Below are 19,486 nucleotides of genomic sequence, written 5' to 3' on the forward strand. Positions count from 1 at the left end.
ATGAAATTAAGAAAACTTCTAAAGATTACGACGATAATGATAAAAAAGTTGATGAAACTCTTACAAAAGTCTGTAATAAGTTAAATATCATACGTTCAGGTACATTTACGATGATTAATTTCACTATTAGTATATCATGAAATATTGGAAAAATAGATAACACTTAATATTATGATGAGATAATTATATTATATGATTACATTATATTATAAGATGATACTGAAGAAAAAATGCTAGAAGAAGAAAGTGAAACACTATGTTCTATAAGTTTAACAGATGAAGTAGAACTATCTTTTGATGGTAAATGGTTAAGAAAGTATTTTAAGTTGCCACTGAAGATGGGAATTAAGGAAATTGTAGCAAGAAAACCTTGCGACCCTGTCACTTATCTTGGATTTTGGTTATTGAATTATAGAAGATGTCAAGAGCGTAGGCAGTGGCAATTGGAGAAGGATAACGAGTTAAACTATCTCCGGTCTATGATCGAAGAACCAGTATGTGTTATTAGTAGAATTTTATGCCTCATCGGATTTAATATTTTATTATTTTTTTCTTCATATGTCATATTTAAATGATAACAAAATTCTGACGTGTAATAAATTAAAGAAACATTACATTTATTGGATTACGGATTTTTATGCATTTGTGGTTCAAAAATATACAGAACGCATATATTTAATTATAAATATCTGTTCTCTAATTACTATTCTTCTCTTTTCAATAATGATAAACAAAAATATTTTTCGTTTTTGAACAAGGAAAAGATCTTAAACGAATGTTTCAGGTATCTAAAGAAGAGGAATTTTCGGTATCCATCAGAGAAGAAGAAGAAGAAGAAGAAGGAATGCGTGACTGGAATTTTAAACGTTACGAGACTATGCATGAATAGTAATAGATTTGCTAAACAGGTCTCTTTCTCTATTTATTATTTATAAACTATACATATATATTTACTCACTTGATCGAATTGTGCACATAAAAGTAAATTCTCATAACGGGTACCGAACTCAATAACGCAGTTACTAAATAAATACTAAGATATTAATTGCAATTAAACGAAAAACTGCTGGGAAATTAAAATACTCGTTGAAAATTAAATTTTTATTTACTCTAATATTTATTCTATAATAGTGAATGAATGCCATTTATTTCATTCTATACTAACAGGTCACTGTCTGACCATATGATAGTGTCCACCCCTTCGATCGACGGCAGAGTCTGTTTGAATTTCACAATATCACCCGCAGGTGTCTCGACGTTCGGCAAGACTATTCAGGAAGCCGCGCTTCGTACGGTCTCGTGCATTTCCGCCGTGGGGTCGCGGTTCCCATGCGAAGTTGCGCTCAGTCCAAATCGCGCAGCTGCCCCCTACAGTTTGGTGCGCGGTTAATCGAAAACGCACGAAAATACGCGGAGTTTCAGATGCGGTGAAAACATTTCGATCTTGTTGGTTCGTTGTCGTTTTAGATATGATAAGAGCCAGCAGAAAAAAGGATCGCATTGGTATGCCACGATGCGAACGGTGGGACAAAAACACGCGTCATGTTCAATTGGATTGTTATTGACGCGAGGGTTGGTTGCGCGGCCATGCCAGTCGTCGGGTGAACGTCTTAGTCGGCAGATGGCGCGGCGTTCGTTTCGGTCCACCCTGCCTGCGCTGGAATGCCCTCAGCGAGGAGCCTGTCGACGCTGCCGTCTTTCGTGGAGCTTTTTTCCACGCCACGATCAGGTGACTGGGCCAAGGCCCTTTTTGGACCTTACGACTCGTTTCCTAACCACTAACGGACATTCGTGAGCGGACGTGTAATCGCGGAAACGGATACGAGAAGGCGCCAGCCGGGTGGTCCACTTTACATGTACGGAGGTGCTGTGTTGTGTTGTGCACCAGAAGGCGGTTCCAGTGCACTCTATACTTTGATCATATCTCATCGTTCCATCTCGCTGTTCGATAGTGTGATTCTATCTGACATCCTGTGTTACTAGGTTCTATCTAAGAGCTGTGTTTAAACGATCGACGATTATTAGTCGCAAGAAGAGGACGCGGCAGGCGACCGAGTTAAAGCAGAACACGGGAGTGTCGTCCACCATTTTGGCTGCGCGAGGTTATTCGATGTGTGCACCATTCTCATTACACGTTCCCTGTTTTCGTATTTCGCATCCAATTGTATCGTTCATGATGTTAATCGAATTGTCGTTCGAATCGAGAGACGATCGTAAACAGTGTACGAAGAGATAATTCCTGGAAGATGATCTCTTAAAAGTTGATGTTAAATGGAGCAAGGCGAGGGCTGTTTTTCTGTTAATCCTCGATGCTGTCAGCTGGTCATCTAGAAGTGTGACGGTGATAAAAATCGAGAAAATTCGTGGACGTGGAATTCGACCTCTGTGCCATCTTGTATGTGTTACGAATGATCGTACGGGAAGTAAGAAATGTTTCGAAGAATATCGTGAATCTCTGAAGTAAATCATAGTGGAATAGAACGATGTCGCTGGAAAGTGGGTTACTATAAGTGCCGTCCCTGCTGTTGGTGAAAATTGACGTTCACGGGGATATCCTGTGCCTCGTAATTCTTCATTTTACACACTCGTTTACCCTCTGCTGCTTATCGCGTGAATACTGACGAATTCGCGTAGATAATTTTAGTGCAGCTGATCAGGAACGACGTGTCTGAGGGAGTCAGCCTGTGTGAAGGATCTCGAGTGCTATTAACCTCGTTTCGTGGCCACCTCGCGGCGGAACGATTCTCGTTTCGCGATTTTTCTCTGGACTTACGTTCTCGAGGTGCGCGTTTTAACGTGATGGGAGATGGGCGGCGCGATTAACGACCAGGAACCTGCGGTGGGGCGAGTACAGGAATCGTGGCGTTCGGACACGATCTACATAGTAAGTCCCTTGTGTTGATACGCGGGAAACATTCTCCATCTTCGAATATATCATAAACGAAGGACGCGTGTGTTGTCGTCAGTTGTCGCATTTTTGTTGATGAATTTTCCCAATATTTTTCGTTCCAATGTTCGCTTGTAATGATTCAATGCATAGATATGTACTCGTGTAGTAAGTGTTTTGTTTTGAAATATATTATTATGTTATTGTTATGTTTTCGTGCGTATTATTATTGTAGACGATAAGTGATACGTGTCGTTGCTGTCGTATCGTTGTTGACAAATTTTTTTACTTGTATTCGTACGAATGTACGAATGGTTCACGAAAGTATATCAACATTCACAGAAACTTTTCATGAACGTATTATACAAAACATTTTGAAATTTTGATAATATTGTAATGAGAAAATGTATGGTTCTCTGTATTACATGCGGGAAACGACGAGGACATTGGCGTTGGTCGTTCTTTCGCGCGTATAATTATTGCAGACGCTATAAAAAAGACGTGTGCGTCGCGACGGCGCATTATACTCTCTTTTCACTATTTTTCTTTCCCTTTCTTTTTAATGCTTATAATATTAATATACCTATAATGAACATATGTGATCGCTATGTTGACTACTATACATGAAATATTGTTTTGTAGGCAGAGATAAACAGTGGCGGAGGGAATGGTGAAGAGAAAAGAAGGAGAGGATGAACTTGTTATAAAGCTGCCGCGGACGAGACGAAACGACACGATGGAGACCAAGTGACTGTAATATTCTCTCGATCTCCTGGATGGGATCGTAGGGCGTAGTTTCTAGATGTATCGTGCGATTATTCGACTGAAGTGAACTGGTTTTTGGTGTGCTCTGCGATCAGTGCTCCGAGTGTGTGCAGGTTTTTGTCAACGTTTTGACGAGGATTACGTGTGCTACGCACGTTACATCGGCACATCAGAGACATGTGAGTAACCTTATCAGAATTTTTTTTGTCTCCATCTATTGATAACACGCTTTCTTAACGGAAACTCGTTGCTAAATATAATTAGCGAATTAGTTATTTAAATACTTTTACCACTTGACAAAGATATAACACGTGTCGTATGCGAATCAAACATCACGCAAAAATGAGTAAGAACGCAAATACAACTAAGTCACGTTTATATTTTGCTTTTTCCTGGTATTGGTTAATACTTTGCATTTGTTTGAGAATGTGATCCTCTGATTGTTTCGAGCAATGTATTTTTATATCGGATTGCTTCGTATCAGGCGTTTCTTTTAATTTATATCTATCCATTTCATTTTTCAATCTTCAGTTTGTATTATCGAATTATACGCGTCTATAACAATCGAGGTTAGATTTGAGTTAGGTTACTTTGTTTTATTCGTATTCTGTGCTTTTCGTGACAAATTTTACTGATGATTTTTATTAACGTGAAAGTACCATAAAGTAACTCTGAAAGCTTAGTAACTTAATTCATATTAATATAAAGTTTAATGAAAATGTAATATTATAATACTACAAATACTATAATGGAAACTATAATAAAGCATTGCTGGATGTGATTGACTTATCCAAGTTGAAGTGTACGAGAGAAAGGAGATATAAGATCTCAAGGGGAAACGCTCTGTCTAGATCAGACAAACCGTGAAGTATTAGGTCCTGCGGAAAGTTCTGTCGTTTTCTCTGGATATCTTCTTTCGTAGTACTATGTCTCTATTTTCTACGTCCTTATAACTATATTTCTCTTATGGATGAAAATAAGACGAAAATAACAACTTTTACATTATCCTTCGTAAAAGATGTACAAACTGTTAATTAAAATAGTAAACATTTAACAATCGTTTCATCGGTGTTCGTGTTTTGAAATATTCAGTAGAATAAAAAGGTTGTTCGTAAGGCTTTTTCGCCATTATCTTCAATCCTCGATCGCCAAACATTGAAATATGCACAACAAAAAAGTTCATAGGAGATTGTCCGTGTGGAAACAGCGCCTGTTGGAGCTCTTCATAAAATGTTTCTCTGTGGCTGGAGTTGAGGCAGTTGTTACTTCTTTATAAACGCGAATAGCTTTTATTGAACAACTTCCGCGTAGTGTCTTCTTCATAATGTAACGATGGAAATGTTCTCGTAGAATGGGTGTTTAATAAAATGCGCCGTTTATCGCTTTGCTAAACCTTCGTTTGTCGTTACCCGCGACATCCGGCGACGCGGTTGTACATTGAAAGTTTAATGTGAAATCATCGAACATGGAAAGTTGGCGGTATTCCAGTTTCTCCTGCCGTCTCTGAAATCCGTTCTCCTACAACCCTTTATACAGTACCAGTTCACGTAACACGTGTTCAGCTGTGTACGTGACATACGTTGCGGGCATAGGTTGCTGCACAACTGCACATGGAACTGAATTATTGGAAATGTAAATTGAAAGTCAATATTATTTAGGGGCTGAGAATCTGCGAGTTACAGCGTACGGTATTGGTCAGGCGAAAAGATTGGTGTGGAAAGTTTCTTACATCAGTTATAATACTGAAGTTATTTTCTACGATATTGAAATATGAAGCATGTTTTCAGGTAGTAACAGGAATTCTTTGTTCAGGGAAAGATCAGCGTGAGAACTTTTTTAAACTAATTATATTAATATAAAAAATTATTCTGTGTAATATTGGTATCATTATTAGTATTATTATTATTAGTGAAGAGTACCTCGATATTAGAAATTTTCTATTACTTAGTCAGGGGAAGATTAACGCAAAACATGTTTAGACTAATTATATAAACGGAAAGTTTTATTTAAGTTTAAGAAATTATTTTATACAATATTGAAATTTGGAGAGAGATACGATCGAATTGTAGAAATATTTCATTGTTTCGTTTTCTTAGAAAATGACGATATGCTGTATGGTAGATATACAACCAATATACAGATAAAACAATAATCAAGTACATGTTGGAGGAAATAGAAGGAAAAGTAAAATTTTCCATTAGAATGTAAGAGAAGTTGGAAAGTTATTTCCTCTTGTAGAAGTCCATTGAATCATTGTAAGTAGCTTTACCTAGTTACTTGAGTTTGTTACTATTCACAATGAAAAATTCAGGATCGTTGCTTTCAAAGAGTAATTATCAGAGGAAAGAGCAGCGTATAACGAAATTTACATCTATGCTAAAAGATCTTTTGACAAAGCAAAAGTCCTTTGAGAAATTCGCTTAAGATTGTTAAATTACTATTATCCAAAAAGTATTAAGCTTAAGAAGTATCGTGTATAGAAGTTTGCGACAGATTTGCATCACTTTTTAGCGATAGAAGCTTTGAAACAAATTATTGGCGTTTCTGATTCATACATAAGGAATGGATAGATGTACATTGTACGTAAATTTGCTAGAAAAATACACTAAAGTGTGTAGACTCCGTAAACTCGTAGATAATTTCATTTGTTATATTTATTTCTCTATTGTATTTGTTTAAAGGAACTTATTCACATGACTGCACCTTTTGCTAGTATCTTACATCCTTTCTTCTCGTCAGAACATTTTTCTAGGACGAACGTTTCTTTGATTAACAATGGAGTTAATCGCAGGAAATAATTACGTCCAATTTACAAAGTCTTTAGATTTCAATAATTCCAGTGTGAGATATATATTAGCATCATTTCGTTGGATTCATCGCGTCTTTGTGAATCTTTTTCACGAGTAGCCTTTGTAGAAAGAGGGTAATTCATGTCTACATTCAGATATAATTACGTTCCATAACATTGTTTAATTTCCTTTTTGAAGTATTTATTAGCAGAAAAATCTTTTAACCCGATTGGCTGACCCATTTTAGTGTAAGCTACTTTATCATTTACAGCGCTGCTCGTTCGTAGTTGACGGTGGATTTTCGATTCGATTATTAATGACCGCAGATTGAATGATTAAAACGCCCTGTACATAGTGATAAATTTTTATCAGAGCTTTTGTTCGTGTTTTTTTCCACGTGATTCACACGTGTACATACCAGAACGAGACTAATTCGAGATCGTTGATTTATTAGTTTTTCGATGATTTTTTGATTGATTAATCCTTTATTCGTATCAAAACACGTTTATCATTTTATATTTATTCTTCATGTTCTGTATGTTTTTTCTTTAAATCCTGTAGCGTGTAATCCAACATTGATGGTATCTTCTATGACTTTTTGATAGCTTTTTAATTTATTTAGTGATTTCATTGTCGAGCTACGTAGCTCTTTATTAAAAAATTGAGAAATATCTGCATTGTGAGAGCGATGAGACCTGACATCTTCGTGATCGTACCTTTGAGACTTGACATCTTTCTCGCAGTGGCCTTATCTTTATTGCCAGGAAAATGCATACTAAAATTTCACTCGAAATATCAAACGTTCCCTTCCTGTTTTCACAATCCCACGGAAAGAAATCGCGTTAAAGAAGAAAAATGTAACATCGAGGGAAATAATAGCGCTTTTTACATAAATCTCATATCATACTTTACATTTTCTTCTTCAGTAGCACGTTTCATTAACCGGTGCAGTTTATTATAATCTGCAACGACAGGGAAATTAGCGGTTGTCAATGTACTTCGCCGCATATAGTAACAATTTAAAAATCAATGAGGACACAGCAGCGGTACGTTACTCGCGTGTATATTGAGCGTTCACCATACTGAATAACTTAACATTGCTCTATCGCGGATAATAATAATTCTTCGGTATCTAAATTCTTTACTGTATAGTTGCATTTTGCAGTTAACTTTCACGTGCATCAAGAATGTAAACAAGGAAAGTAATAAAATTACTTTTAATATATTTCCTGGATCGACATCCAGGTTCAGGGGGCTATGAACCAATAAAGAAACGTAGAGATCATTCTTCGCGATTAATATAACAGTGGTAAGGTTTTTTAAATAAATTAAAACAGCGGTAAATAATTAGTATTTGGTCTAGGATGCCGAAAAACCAGCATTTGAAGCGAGTATTTGAAACTATGCCAATGAACGATGGATGCATTGTCATCCAAGGTTTGGTCTGAATATATCTGCTCATCTTCTACTTAAGTATAACCGAGAATAAGAATAACCATAAGCAAATAAATTATTATAATTTAGCTATATTAATAAGTAAAAAATTTTGGTGATGGAAAAAATAATGGTATATGGCTGCAGCTATACAGGAAAGTTTTAGCTAGATTTGCCTAATTTTCTTTCAGAAAATCTTCCATTCCGTTTAGCTTTATAACTCAGATAATATAGTTCTCTCTTTGAGAGTAGTTTCTTCTTTTTTTCAATCGTGAAACAAGAGGTCGAATATTCCAATTTTGATAACAATTTGTCTTTTCGTTACGCGTTTCTCATCGATACCATCGTCGATCAACTGACGACGAATCGTCCACCCACGTGTGGTTCTTCTCAACCATCGAATATTATGGTCGACCACGATTTATCAATGATGAAAGACAGACCAGGATAAATAGCGAAGGAAGAAAGTATTTTTCCAAGAACAATTGCTCGTGAGTTCTCGCGTGACGTGAAAAAACCAGTCGATAAAGTGATCGCGCCTTTTTACCGGTTGTTGAGCATTTAGTTAGTTTAATAGCGTTAGCATTCACTAAGAACAGCATAAACATGCGATGCTTTTCTGTGTCCCACGTTTTGGGTGTCACCTGACCCCCTTATAACTTTTTATGTCACATGCGACATTATCGATTCGATATAGTAGCGGTTTAAATAAAAACTAAGATTTTCTATGAAATTGCAAATAAAATATGGAACAAGATATTCTGCAACCGTAAACGAAGCATAGAAGTTTAGTTTTCCATATACTTTTGCCTTGGAAACTCACAACGCAATTTACAAATAACTCAAGAAGCCAAATTTACGCCCAAATTAATAAATAATTAAATAAAAGGATAAATAGTCTAAAAACTTGCTTCTATAGATAAATATATCGATCTATTACATTGATTTTCACAGCTATAGTAAAACTAATGCACAAGATTAAGGACGTGGTATAAAATCAAGGCTTAAGCTTCAGGTTTAAAAGCAAGACTTAAAACAAAGAATAAGTCCCTCGTTCGTTGGCTCTCGCCGTCTAACAATGAGGCTTAAAATTAACTTAATCTAGATCTAGAAACTAAAAGCTACTTAAAGGTAAAGTTAAACTAAACGTAGATACTACATAGATCGCAGCCCCATTTTCAGTCTCTCGTATCAGAAATTTTAAATTTGAGCGAAATTAAAAAAGAGCTAAAATTATAAACACTTTGTTAAATGAACTGTTTTATATAATAATTTAATATTTAAAAACATAATAAGATAAAGGAAGGATTTCAACTTTTCGCCCTAGGTTAAACGATGTATCTTTGTACAAAAGACGTGTACAATAGATTTAGCCTGGATATATGCACTTTAAAATTAATTAAAACTAAAATCCCACGATGATCCGCGATATCTCACGGCATTGCCACAACGAGTGCTTATCTGTCTTCTGATTAATTAAAACTAACAATAACACACATGCATCCCAAGTTGGCTGCCTAGCTGAGAGTTAAAACTAAGACCTGAAACTTGAAACTTAAAAGTAAGCATGCATCATGCAATATCTATGTCCTACGGGACGATTACATAGATCTTTACAAAGATTATACAATAAATTCTCAGTTATGGCATACGTTTATCCACTTTATAATTAATTAAAAGTAAAATTTACGCCTTCCACGGCGTTCCACGACGAGTTATTGGTCCAATCTAGGTCACCAAAAGACTCCAAAAAGAACTTTTGATGATCTGGACCGTACTGTAGATTGCGTAGTTCCTGGTGTGATATCGTTTTTCAAAAACTGATCGATTGATATAAAAATAATGTAAAGATTGGAACTTTGGAAAACGATGCCAATTACCAGACTTCATCACGAAGAGGTAACTACACATGAGCTCCGCCCACGAGCCACTCAACATTACACATAAATCTCGGCATTCAAGCTGTTAACAAGAATGTCTAGTTCTGACTCTACTCCATGGACCTGTATAAAGAGAGATAGATATTTCGTAGAACATGCTGTGAAGCATTCATCTCCCACCTAGCGCTTACACGAATCTTTATAAGCTTCAAGTAAAGCATACAGCACGCACCATCACAAGCTTACCAGAAAGTACATAGTACGCAACGTACATATATCTTCCATACAATGTTTATATGAATCTTTACAAAGTTGAGAAAAGAAGCATACGTCACACATCTACCTCCCGCACAACAATCGCATAGATCTTTACAAACATCTTCACAATAATTGGGCCTATAATTCTGCTGGCAGCATTCGGTATCAAAGATACGTTTGTTTAACTTGGAAGGAAAGAAAGAAAACGAAGCTACTTGGTAATTTATTCGTTATTTCGTGTCTCGTAAAGGAAGATTCCGATATTCTACATTCGCGATACTAATATCCTTTGAGACACTGACAAATTTTTTGATCACTCAAGCAAGACTTTTATTTAAACTCCCCTTGAAAATGGCAAGTCTCGCCGTTCGAAACTTACACGAGCTACGGTCGGAGCTATCGACCGATGATCTCGCGGTGGCCCAGCTAAGGATCGAGCACGCGGGTCTGTAATCTGACACACTTCAACTAAGCAAGTGGGGCTTCCGGTGGGAGGAACTACTGATCAGGATTACAAAGGCATGTCTCAAGGGAACTAGCGGGGTCCATTCCCGATGGGAGGAACCCACTGAACAGGATTACGAAGGACATCGAATTACAGATCCTAACCCAGTCCGAGCACCGAAGTGCCAATCGGGCAGGGCCTCAGATCTCCGGCTGGACTCCGCAAGCATCATTGGCGTGATGACAATTCTCGCGACTCCACACAAACGGCGAGCAGTCATCAAGACAAAGGTATTCTTGGAGCTACTTACGAATAACAGGAGTCATCGAATTCAAAATATCTGCGGACGTTATGTTATAGTTAGGAAGAATTGAGCGAACGCGAGCCAATGAGCCGCGAGAGGAATTTGTTTTATATGGTAAAGAAGGGAAAGAGAGAAGAGATTTTTATGTTTCAAGTTTGATAAGCGTATCATTGTACGGAACGCGTTTGTAATATTTGTGTACGTATGTTATGATTAAATAAGCTAAATTGTATACATCCTGCGATGTCCCACGGTGTCCCATGGTGCCAATGGAGTTGCCCGCGAGGGCGAGGGGGAGCGTTAGTCCAGTTTAGATTATCGAGATCTCGAAAAGAATTTTGGATGATTTAGACTGGATTGTATAGAAGTAGTTCTTGGTTTGATATCATTTTTCAAATAGTAGTACTTGGAAATATTAATATGCGTATCGTACGCACACAAATAGCAATATATTTCTCGTATTAAAATTAATATTACTTATATTAGTTCTCTATTATTTACAATAGTGTTCAGAGATATTAATATTTGGAAAACGATACCAATTGCCGGTATGCATCATAGGGAAGTAACTACGGTCCCATCATATATCATAAATTAGTAATTCTGTTTATTCGATAAAATATCTATCCTACGTTATAGTAAATTTTGTTTCATTTGATTTAATGCTAATGATAATATAACTAATTTAAAATAATGTTAAAATTGTGAACAGGGAATTGGATAGATCGCGTAAAAGATTCTTATACGTGCTTGTATCATATTTGGTTCGTGAGTAATTGTTATTTATGTTATCAGGAGCAGAAGACTATTTGATAATGAATGAACAATGAACACTGAAATTTCTTAATTACCATCTGCAGATATTGAGAAGGTTTGCAATACATACGATTTTAATATGATTTTATCTATATGGATGCGAGAGTAAAGATTACTATCAAAATAAAATGTGTAAATTAATATTATCGTATACGATAGTTACTATCTTTGTTGGTATTATTTGTATATGTATTCTTCGTACGTAATGATATATTTCGTTATTAATCATAATTAAATATCCAATTTGTTAAAGGGAACAGGGTACACTGTTTGGAAAACTATCAAACATACTTATCAGCGTTATATTTGATTGTCAAATAATGTTATTAATTATGTTTTCAAAAGGACAGAATACTATAGCTTATGACAATAAATTGAAACTCATTCAGACAAAAATGAAATTTTTAAATGACTCTGCCACGTTTATACGCCAGGATAGAGATCTTTCAAATATCATCCAATAAAAATATTAAAAATTGTTATTTATTGAAGTATGCACGAGTGTGATAAAACTTGTAAGAGTTAGGTTCGCATGTGAACTCAAATAATCATGTTTGAACATTGGATTCATCACCAAAGGAACCAAATCATGCAACTTACCAATAGTAGCACATATGATTGAATGACGAGCTCTCGTTGCCTTTGATTTGAGTCCATTTGCTTCTTTGAATGTAAGAACATGCTGCAATTTCTTGACTTTGAAGGGACGTGAGGAATTAAAATCCATTCATAGTCACCTAATAGCTCCAGTTTACATTGGCACCGATTTTATTTTATCTAGTGAAATGAAAATTTAAGTACTATATTTAAAATTAAAATATGAAATTAAATAGAAATAACACTTCGCTTGAAAGATTTCAAAGATTTAGTTAATATATAATATATTAAACATATATTAAATTAGTAGTACAATTGTTTTCAATTAACGGGATAATTATTATAGATTAAGCGCATAATTATTTTAAAGTAATGGTATAATTATTATAAATTAGTGGTAGAATTGTTTAAAATTAATAGTGTAATCATTTTAGAATAATGGAGTACTGTCATAAATTAATAGTATAATTGTATGAAATTAGTGATATGGATTTATAAATTAACAAAAGAATTCTTTTAAATTAGTAGTATAAATGTTTTATATTAACGGTATATTTGAACTGTGTTAATTTATATTAAATGTCAGTTTATGACAAAAATAATAGCCAAAGATGAAGTTCACCAGTTATCAAGAATCATCAGCCATACCAAGCGAACTTTCTCTTCTTGAACTTCTGAATTTTCTTTTGAACCCCGTCGAATTCTTTTGAATATATTCGTGGTATATTTGAAAAAACATATCATTTCTCTATTGAAGCCTCTCAATCGTTCTGATTGGTAAATTCTGTTCAGGGGATGTGACAACAGATTATTAAATGTCGTGCCGATACAGCCAGAAGCGTTTGACCCCGGCTTTTGAAGTGACGAACTTTGGAGAGAGTTATAGATGAGTCAATTCAGTCAGTCGATGAACGAGAGGCACTTCGGTTCCCGAAGGCATGGATTTCAAAGTAACTCAAAGTTGAATCGGTTAGCTCCATATTTTATTTGAGATATTGTATTCCTTATAATTGTATCGATTGTCTAGTACGTACCAGACTTTGTTGCGCTTCTGATTCTGAGAGTATTGGTTCGTTCGAAACATTCGTACCGAAATTTAAGTAGATTTTGAGGCAATTTTTTTAGAACTATTATCATCAAATAACGTAACGAAAATAATTTCTTTTCAATCACACCATATTTTTCCTTCCAACACAATCGAACTTAATATATCCATCAGAGTGAAAGACTATAAACACTAAAGCCTTCATGATCTCGTAACTACATAAATCTAAATTATAATAAACATGCTTCAACGTCAAACATAAAATCTCTCAATTTCCTGACGAATAATGTTCACATTCTGTTCAATTATGAAAAAAGAAAGGGGAAAAACGGTAGTTGGATTTCAATTTCATATAATCTCAGTGAATTTAATTAACAAATAGCCGGCCCTTTTTCATGTTTTTTTCGGTAGCCTTCGTTTTTGTTCGTTTCCACACTCGTGTGGAAGTACGAATACGATTGCAGCAAATTGAATGCTCTCCTCTACTCTTTCTCTTTCCTCTCCCGTTCTTCTTCATTTCCTTTCTTTTCTTCCTGGTCTTTCGTAACGCAAGCACTTCTCGTCTTTTCGTTCTTTCATTTTCTACGAAGCCCCGGCCCTTTCTTTTTAATTGAGCCTGCAAATCTGAACAGCCGTCTCATGGACTTTACGTGTTCCTTTAATAATTCTATTTCTGTTTAAATACAATTTCGAGCTCTTTGTTTATAACTTTCAAACTGCTTTATTTTTTGCTGTAGATAGGCGACGTTATAATGTATAGTCGTCAATCTATTCCCGAGAATTTAATATTAAAGTTGGAAACTGTCAGTAGCAGCTTGGATATACAACACTAGCTCACAAGTATTAGGAAATTTGCTATAGCTTTGTATAAAATGCGATATTGGTGACCCAGATTGGCTAGAATTTTTCGTACTCATAACCACTTTAAGTTGACGATACAGAATTTGGTTATTACGATTTGATGTTGGAAATATGTATATACTTAGTTACATTTGGCTGGTTGAAAACCATAATAGTGTAACTACTATTTTTCATGAAATAGTATTCTGCATTTATTAGTACAAGAAATCTTGTCGAGTCAGAAATGTATCACATTTATTTTTATTTCGAATATTTTTGTATCCGATGTTTAGTATAGTTTTATATAGATTTTGATAAACTTTATATATACAATTAGTGAATTTCTATTATTGTAATGATACCATAATAAAATCTTGGAAGCTAGTATGATTGTCCAAGAATGGGTTTGGAGGAAAAGGCGAAACGACAATAGGAATAACGAAGAGAACATAGCAGAAAGCTTTCTCCAATTTTTAAACGACAATTCCATTTGCTTGGAACTTAATTCTCTATGCTTGAAAATAGCATCACTCTGTTCCGTATTAAAATTAAATACGACAAAGATACTCGGCCTTTCTTTGCGTTCCTCTTACCGCGTCATGAGATTTCATAAAAGTGGTCTAGAACGAAACAAACGAAACCTGTCTGAAGAGTAACCATCTTTTTCACTTAGGTGAATCTTATTTACTATATTTATGTATTTTCTTGATTCTTCTCGATTTTCCTCGAAATCTTTGCATAATCTTGATTCAAGCTGGTCGACTTCACAACCTATGATAACGTGTTTCTTTTGTGGTAATGGAATGAACTTGCTTCTCCAATTTGAATTCGAAAGATCTACGTTCTTATTTATAAATATTAGGATATTCTAGCAAGCGAGATAAACTTGAAAACTAGAGAGAACAAGCGAATTTATTTCTCTATTATATCTCATTTACATGTTTCATTTATTTGAGGATCAGAATCGATGCCATGAAATTTCTACAAATTCCTCTTTGTATTTTCTAAATGTGCATGTCGTGGCAATTGAAGGCTTAATTTTGAAGCTTTTCGTGCTAAAAACGTCTAGAAACAATTCACGATCACTTTGATTTGAACTATAACAGCGCATTACTGTGAAGTATTCATTATCTTAGATTGCTAGAAATTTTGTACATTTCAAAAATAGTGTGGTAACACGTGTCGATTCTACGATATCGATTATTTAACAAGACTGTCGCGACTTTACTTGTTTCGTACATTTATGTACATAACCCGGCCCGTCTTTCGTTAGTAACGTTTGTCCAGAGATTAATAATCCCCGTTTCCTGGCGGAGTCTTTGTTGGAGTTGCATTAAAATGTTTACCGATTGTAAATATACCGATATGCAGCGGGCGAAATGGATTGTCCCTCTGTACTTCCTGCTATTCCAATGAATATTTCATACCATTTCGTTTTTTCACTCCACCTATTGTTTTCGATACATTTATCTTATTCAGGATACAAAAAAGACAATACTGAAAAGCTTTGGAGATTTCATTGATAGCTGGATGTATAGTACCGAAATCCTGCTTCTGCTTCGAAAGCAGAGAATCGCTTCAATGGAAATATAGCAGTGTGTTTGGTTGAATGCAAATCTCGTTTTTAATTCACGAGGGATATAGATCGCGGATCAGGAATGAAATTAGCGAGACAAGGGAGAAGCGGAATGTTTTATGATTCGTTCTGGTTATTAAATATTAATGTTTTCTTTGTTGGAATGGATGATTTGCTTCGTTTCATAGCGAATATGTTATACATGTTTGAATCGATTGGTTCACCTTAAGGCACTGTTCAAGTTTTCATTTCAGGAAACAAGTATTCGTTATATGAGAATTCGTGTGGTAACTAACCTTTCGTTATCTTGATTCTTTTATAGAGACAGAAAGATCATCTCGAAAGAGTAGGTATAGATATGTATCGTCTTCAAGTATTCTGCGTATCTGTAAGATTTCTGCATATCTTCAAGTATTGTTGAAGATTCAAAAAGAAGCTACTTTACTTATAAACTCGTCCAGACTGCAGAATGAAATATTACATATCACATTTAATGTTTTAGTGCATCCTCTACCTGAAAGTACTTTATTCTAATAGACGAAAATTATACTTTTCCATCTAGAAACAGAACGCAGCTACACTCTGCAAGATGGATAAAGATAAAAATACATGTAGTATGTTTTTACCTCTAGCAACTTCAAAAGTATATTTCTAGTCGGTCGAAACGTTCTTTCCATACTTTTTAGATCTTCCAGAAAATCGTGTCTGGTAACATTCAGCAGAGAACGAGGATCCAGACTTCCTGAATGGAAAATATCAGAACTACGAGCCCATATTATCCTAGAATTCCGTCGTAAGTCGGCATAATGGTAAATTGAGTGGGGCAGAAACGCGTTATCCAATTTCGAAAATAATCTCTCGCCGTAAAGAGGAGTAATGAAACAAGTTCGTCGGTAGTTGGCCAAGGAAGTTGGCTAGCGTCGTAAAACACGCGGAATTTTAATGAACAAGTTGGGAAATTTCAGTGAGGAATAAAGTACGTCCGAAAGAAAGTCTCTCGAGCTTTCGTAGATGCTCTCAAATTATAGTGGAAGTCCCGACGAATGGAACTTAGGAAAGTGATGCCAAATGGAAAGGGCCGTATTTTACTTTATTACAGAATACACGTAGAGGACTCTCTCTAGAGTTCTAAACAACGCTCTCTTTTGCTTACATATCTATTCTTTTCCTAATATTTCATCCAAACTGGTTATTTCCAACTAAATCTTTCTCTTCCCTCGACTTTCTTCGACTTTGTGTTATTTGAGAAATTCCTATTGCAAAGTTGCTTTCGTAGGAAATTTCCTTGTCTTGTTTCGTGAACATTTTATGTTGCCGCGTTAAGATTGTATTCTATTGTAAGATGCATTCTGTAAATTCCGTTTTATATTTTTTATAAAGGAACTATAGAACTATTTCTATGATCATTTTGTATATATATTTAGCTATGTTTTAGTGGCGTTCACAATTTTATTTTAAAGCGAAACCATCAAAAGAGGCTGCATAAATTCACGAATACTTATTAAAATAATCTTCTCCTATGTGGCGAGTGTTAATCAACTTACAATTCTGGATCACTCGATTACTCTTTTCATCATTTTGTATAGTACTTGCTAAATCTATAAATTCCATAATGTACCGGCTGTGACAGAATATGTGGGATTCACTTTGGAAGCTTATTGTGTACCTAAATACAGTGAAAGCAGTTCATATAAACATATGTTCTATCTGTCTTCGTTTATCAGATATAACGAATCTATTATGTACACAACACCACTTGAAAACATTGATGTACTAAAGTTCTGAATACAACGAGCTTGTCAACAAATTGGGTAAACACTAGGAAACATTCAGAATGTAAGGGGATGTATGCCGAGACAGTCTTGTCTTGAAGTGCAAGGTAACCATTTCGAGCATCTGCGAAAATAATTAGGTGACAGAAAATTCTTTATATATACATATCTTCTAAACGAAGACATATAGAACATACGTTTATCTGAGCTTTTTTTCGTTGTTTTTGGATGTAGAAAATCAGCTTTCGAGAACTCTTTATTGCTTTCGGATGAGGAAAGAATTATAGAAATGAAACATTAATGAAAAAATGCTTCGTTGGAAGATAAGAGTATGTAAAGATACTTTTGGTAACTAACGTAAGTTAGAGCATCGGAACGATTATCGCCAGAAGGAAAATGTAAGTTTTACACAGCGAATACTTGAAAAAATCGTTAAGAGACTCTGGTCCAAATATGTATCTCGAATAGCACCGTTATTAGATTCTTGAAGCGTTTCCTTGACCTGCTTGTACCACCGGCAGTTTAACAGTGGTACGAAGAATGCTCGTGGCGTTGGAGCTAGCTGCATGAAACTATTTTGCACAGTTATCGCGGGCTCGAGTGGTTTCTTCAACATCGTGGTACGAGTATACCGTGTCTCGTATCATCTTGCGCTTTTAAATTCGTTCCTAACTCGAGTCGAACTTTCTTTTCAAGCACCAATTGAATGTCTTTTCTTTCCTTTTTCCAAATTGAAAACAGACTCGCGATATACCAGGATCATTCAATCCAACTGGAAAGCGTTGTTTACGCGAAATCCAGTTTCAAATAAAAATATGGAAAGTTTTCGGATGAAATGTAATTTTCAAGTCGATCTCTTCTTGTTTTTATCTCGTAATATTGGAAACGTTTCACGGATTTTGTTTCAGAATTTTTCTTTTACAGAATGCTTTCACATCGTTGTACTGTATTTTATCACGGTTTTTTGGCCCGGCTCTTGGCGGATTTTGATGGTTTTAATATTTAGATTTATCGAACGTGTTTTGTAAAACAAAGATTGAAAGACTGGTTACACAAAGTGGTTTCCAAAGGCGAATTAATCGAAATATAACAGAGAACAGAGTATTCCTTGATTTATCGCGGTATGAAATTTTATCGCTTGTTTGGTCTGCGAATTTTGGTTTCTGTCGAATCGTTATCGATGAATCTCGATATTTCATTTACAATTTCCTAAAAAACATTGCTAAAAAATAATAGTCGCAGTAAGAAACTACAAATGTTTGAAAGGATTGAAGCAACAACTATTATATGAGATTTCGAATAATAAAAGTTGTGGTAAAATTTAGCAACAGAATTTTCGAAAGGGTTAATAACCCCAACGACTACGTCTACTTGGATCATTTCCAATTCAAACATTTGCCTGCGCCTGATCCACGAGTTGATTGACACACGTCGAGTACGGAATATTGTATGGTTCGAATAGTATTATCGACCGAACCTAACGCATCGTTGCATCGGCGATATTCCGCATTGAGTGTCGTTTCTCCCTCGAGCGTGTCTCGGTCTCGTTAGCTTTATGTAATCATGTTCGTCCAGATTGCAGACCGACTGTAACCCACAGTTAGTCTGGCATTAGCGTATGCATCATTATCGCCAGATAATTGATAATTTGACAACAAAACCGGATTATCGCGATGCATTCAGAAGAACTTTCCTGTAAACGATTATTTCTGTGTTGCTGCTAAATTAATAGGAGCTTTAGCCTTTGATATTATTCCGTTAATATTATCTGCTTTTAATGTTATCGTTGGATTATTAGTATCAATAATAGTTTGAGTCAGGATTGGATTGGATTATATTCTTTAATTTTATTTGTATTCTCTGTTTCACGTGATCGACATCATTAACCTCTTCGTATCTTCTTCGAGGTTGTATCATTTCAAATATCTCTTATTTCGGAATACTTTATTCATAAAAAGCGCGAAGAATATTCTATCGAGTACTAAAACTATTTCGAGTCAAAAGGTTTAATGATCTTCATTGCATTAATATATTTCACATAAAATAAGATATTTAGATTTAAAATGAAACGAATACGA

The 19,486-nt window shown here is 35.3% G+C and overlaps 2 protein-coding genes across 5 annotated transcripts in view; both read left to right on the plus strand.

The window, feature by feature from the left end:
- The first annotated feature begins 230 nt into the window (after positions 1 to 230).
- Positions 231 to 889, plus strand: LOC126873418 (DPY30 domain-containing protein 1-like). The gene is made up of 2 exons (XM_050634257.1): positions 231 to 494; positions 785 to 889. The coding sequence occupies exons 1-2, from the start codon at positions 231 to 233 to the stop codon at positions 887 to 889; spliced, it is 369 nt and encodes a 122-aa protein (XP_050490214.1).
- Positions 890 to 1,335: 446 nt separating this feature from the next.
- LOC126873298 (inactive rhomboid protein 1) overlaps positions 1,336 to 19,486 on the plus strand; it is a 295,589-nt gene continuing 277,438 nt past the window's right edge. For all 4 annotated transcript variants that reach the window (XM_050634017.1, XM_050634018.1, XM_050634020.1 and 1 more), the window contains exons 1-2: positions 1,336 to 2,884; positions 3,530 to 3,831. The gene's annotated coding sequence lies outside the window, so the exon portion shown is untranslated. The remainder of the gene's footprint in view (positions 2,885 to 3,529; positions 3,832 to 19,486) is intronic.

This window comes from Bombus huntii, chromosome 14 (assembly GCF_024542735.1).
Source record: "Bombus huntii isolate Logan2020A chromosome 14, iyBomHunt1.1, whole genome shotgun sequence".
Taxonomy (NCBI): Eukaryota; Metazoa; Arthropoda; class Insecta; order Hymenoptera; family Apidae; genus Bombus; species Bombus huntii.

What these genes read in the sequence shown, in the direction of transcription:
- LOC126873418 (XM_050634257.1), top strand. Translation starts at nt 231, where the DNA reads ATGCTAGAAGAAGAAAGTGAAACACTATGTTCTATAAGTTTAACAGAT. An exon ending in GGTCTATGATCGAAGAACCA is followed by an intron (nt 495 to 784) that starts GTATGTGTTATT and finishes CGAATGTTTCAG; the next exon opens with GTATCTAAAGAAGAGGAATT.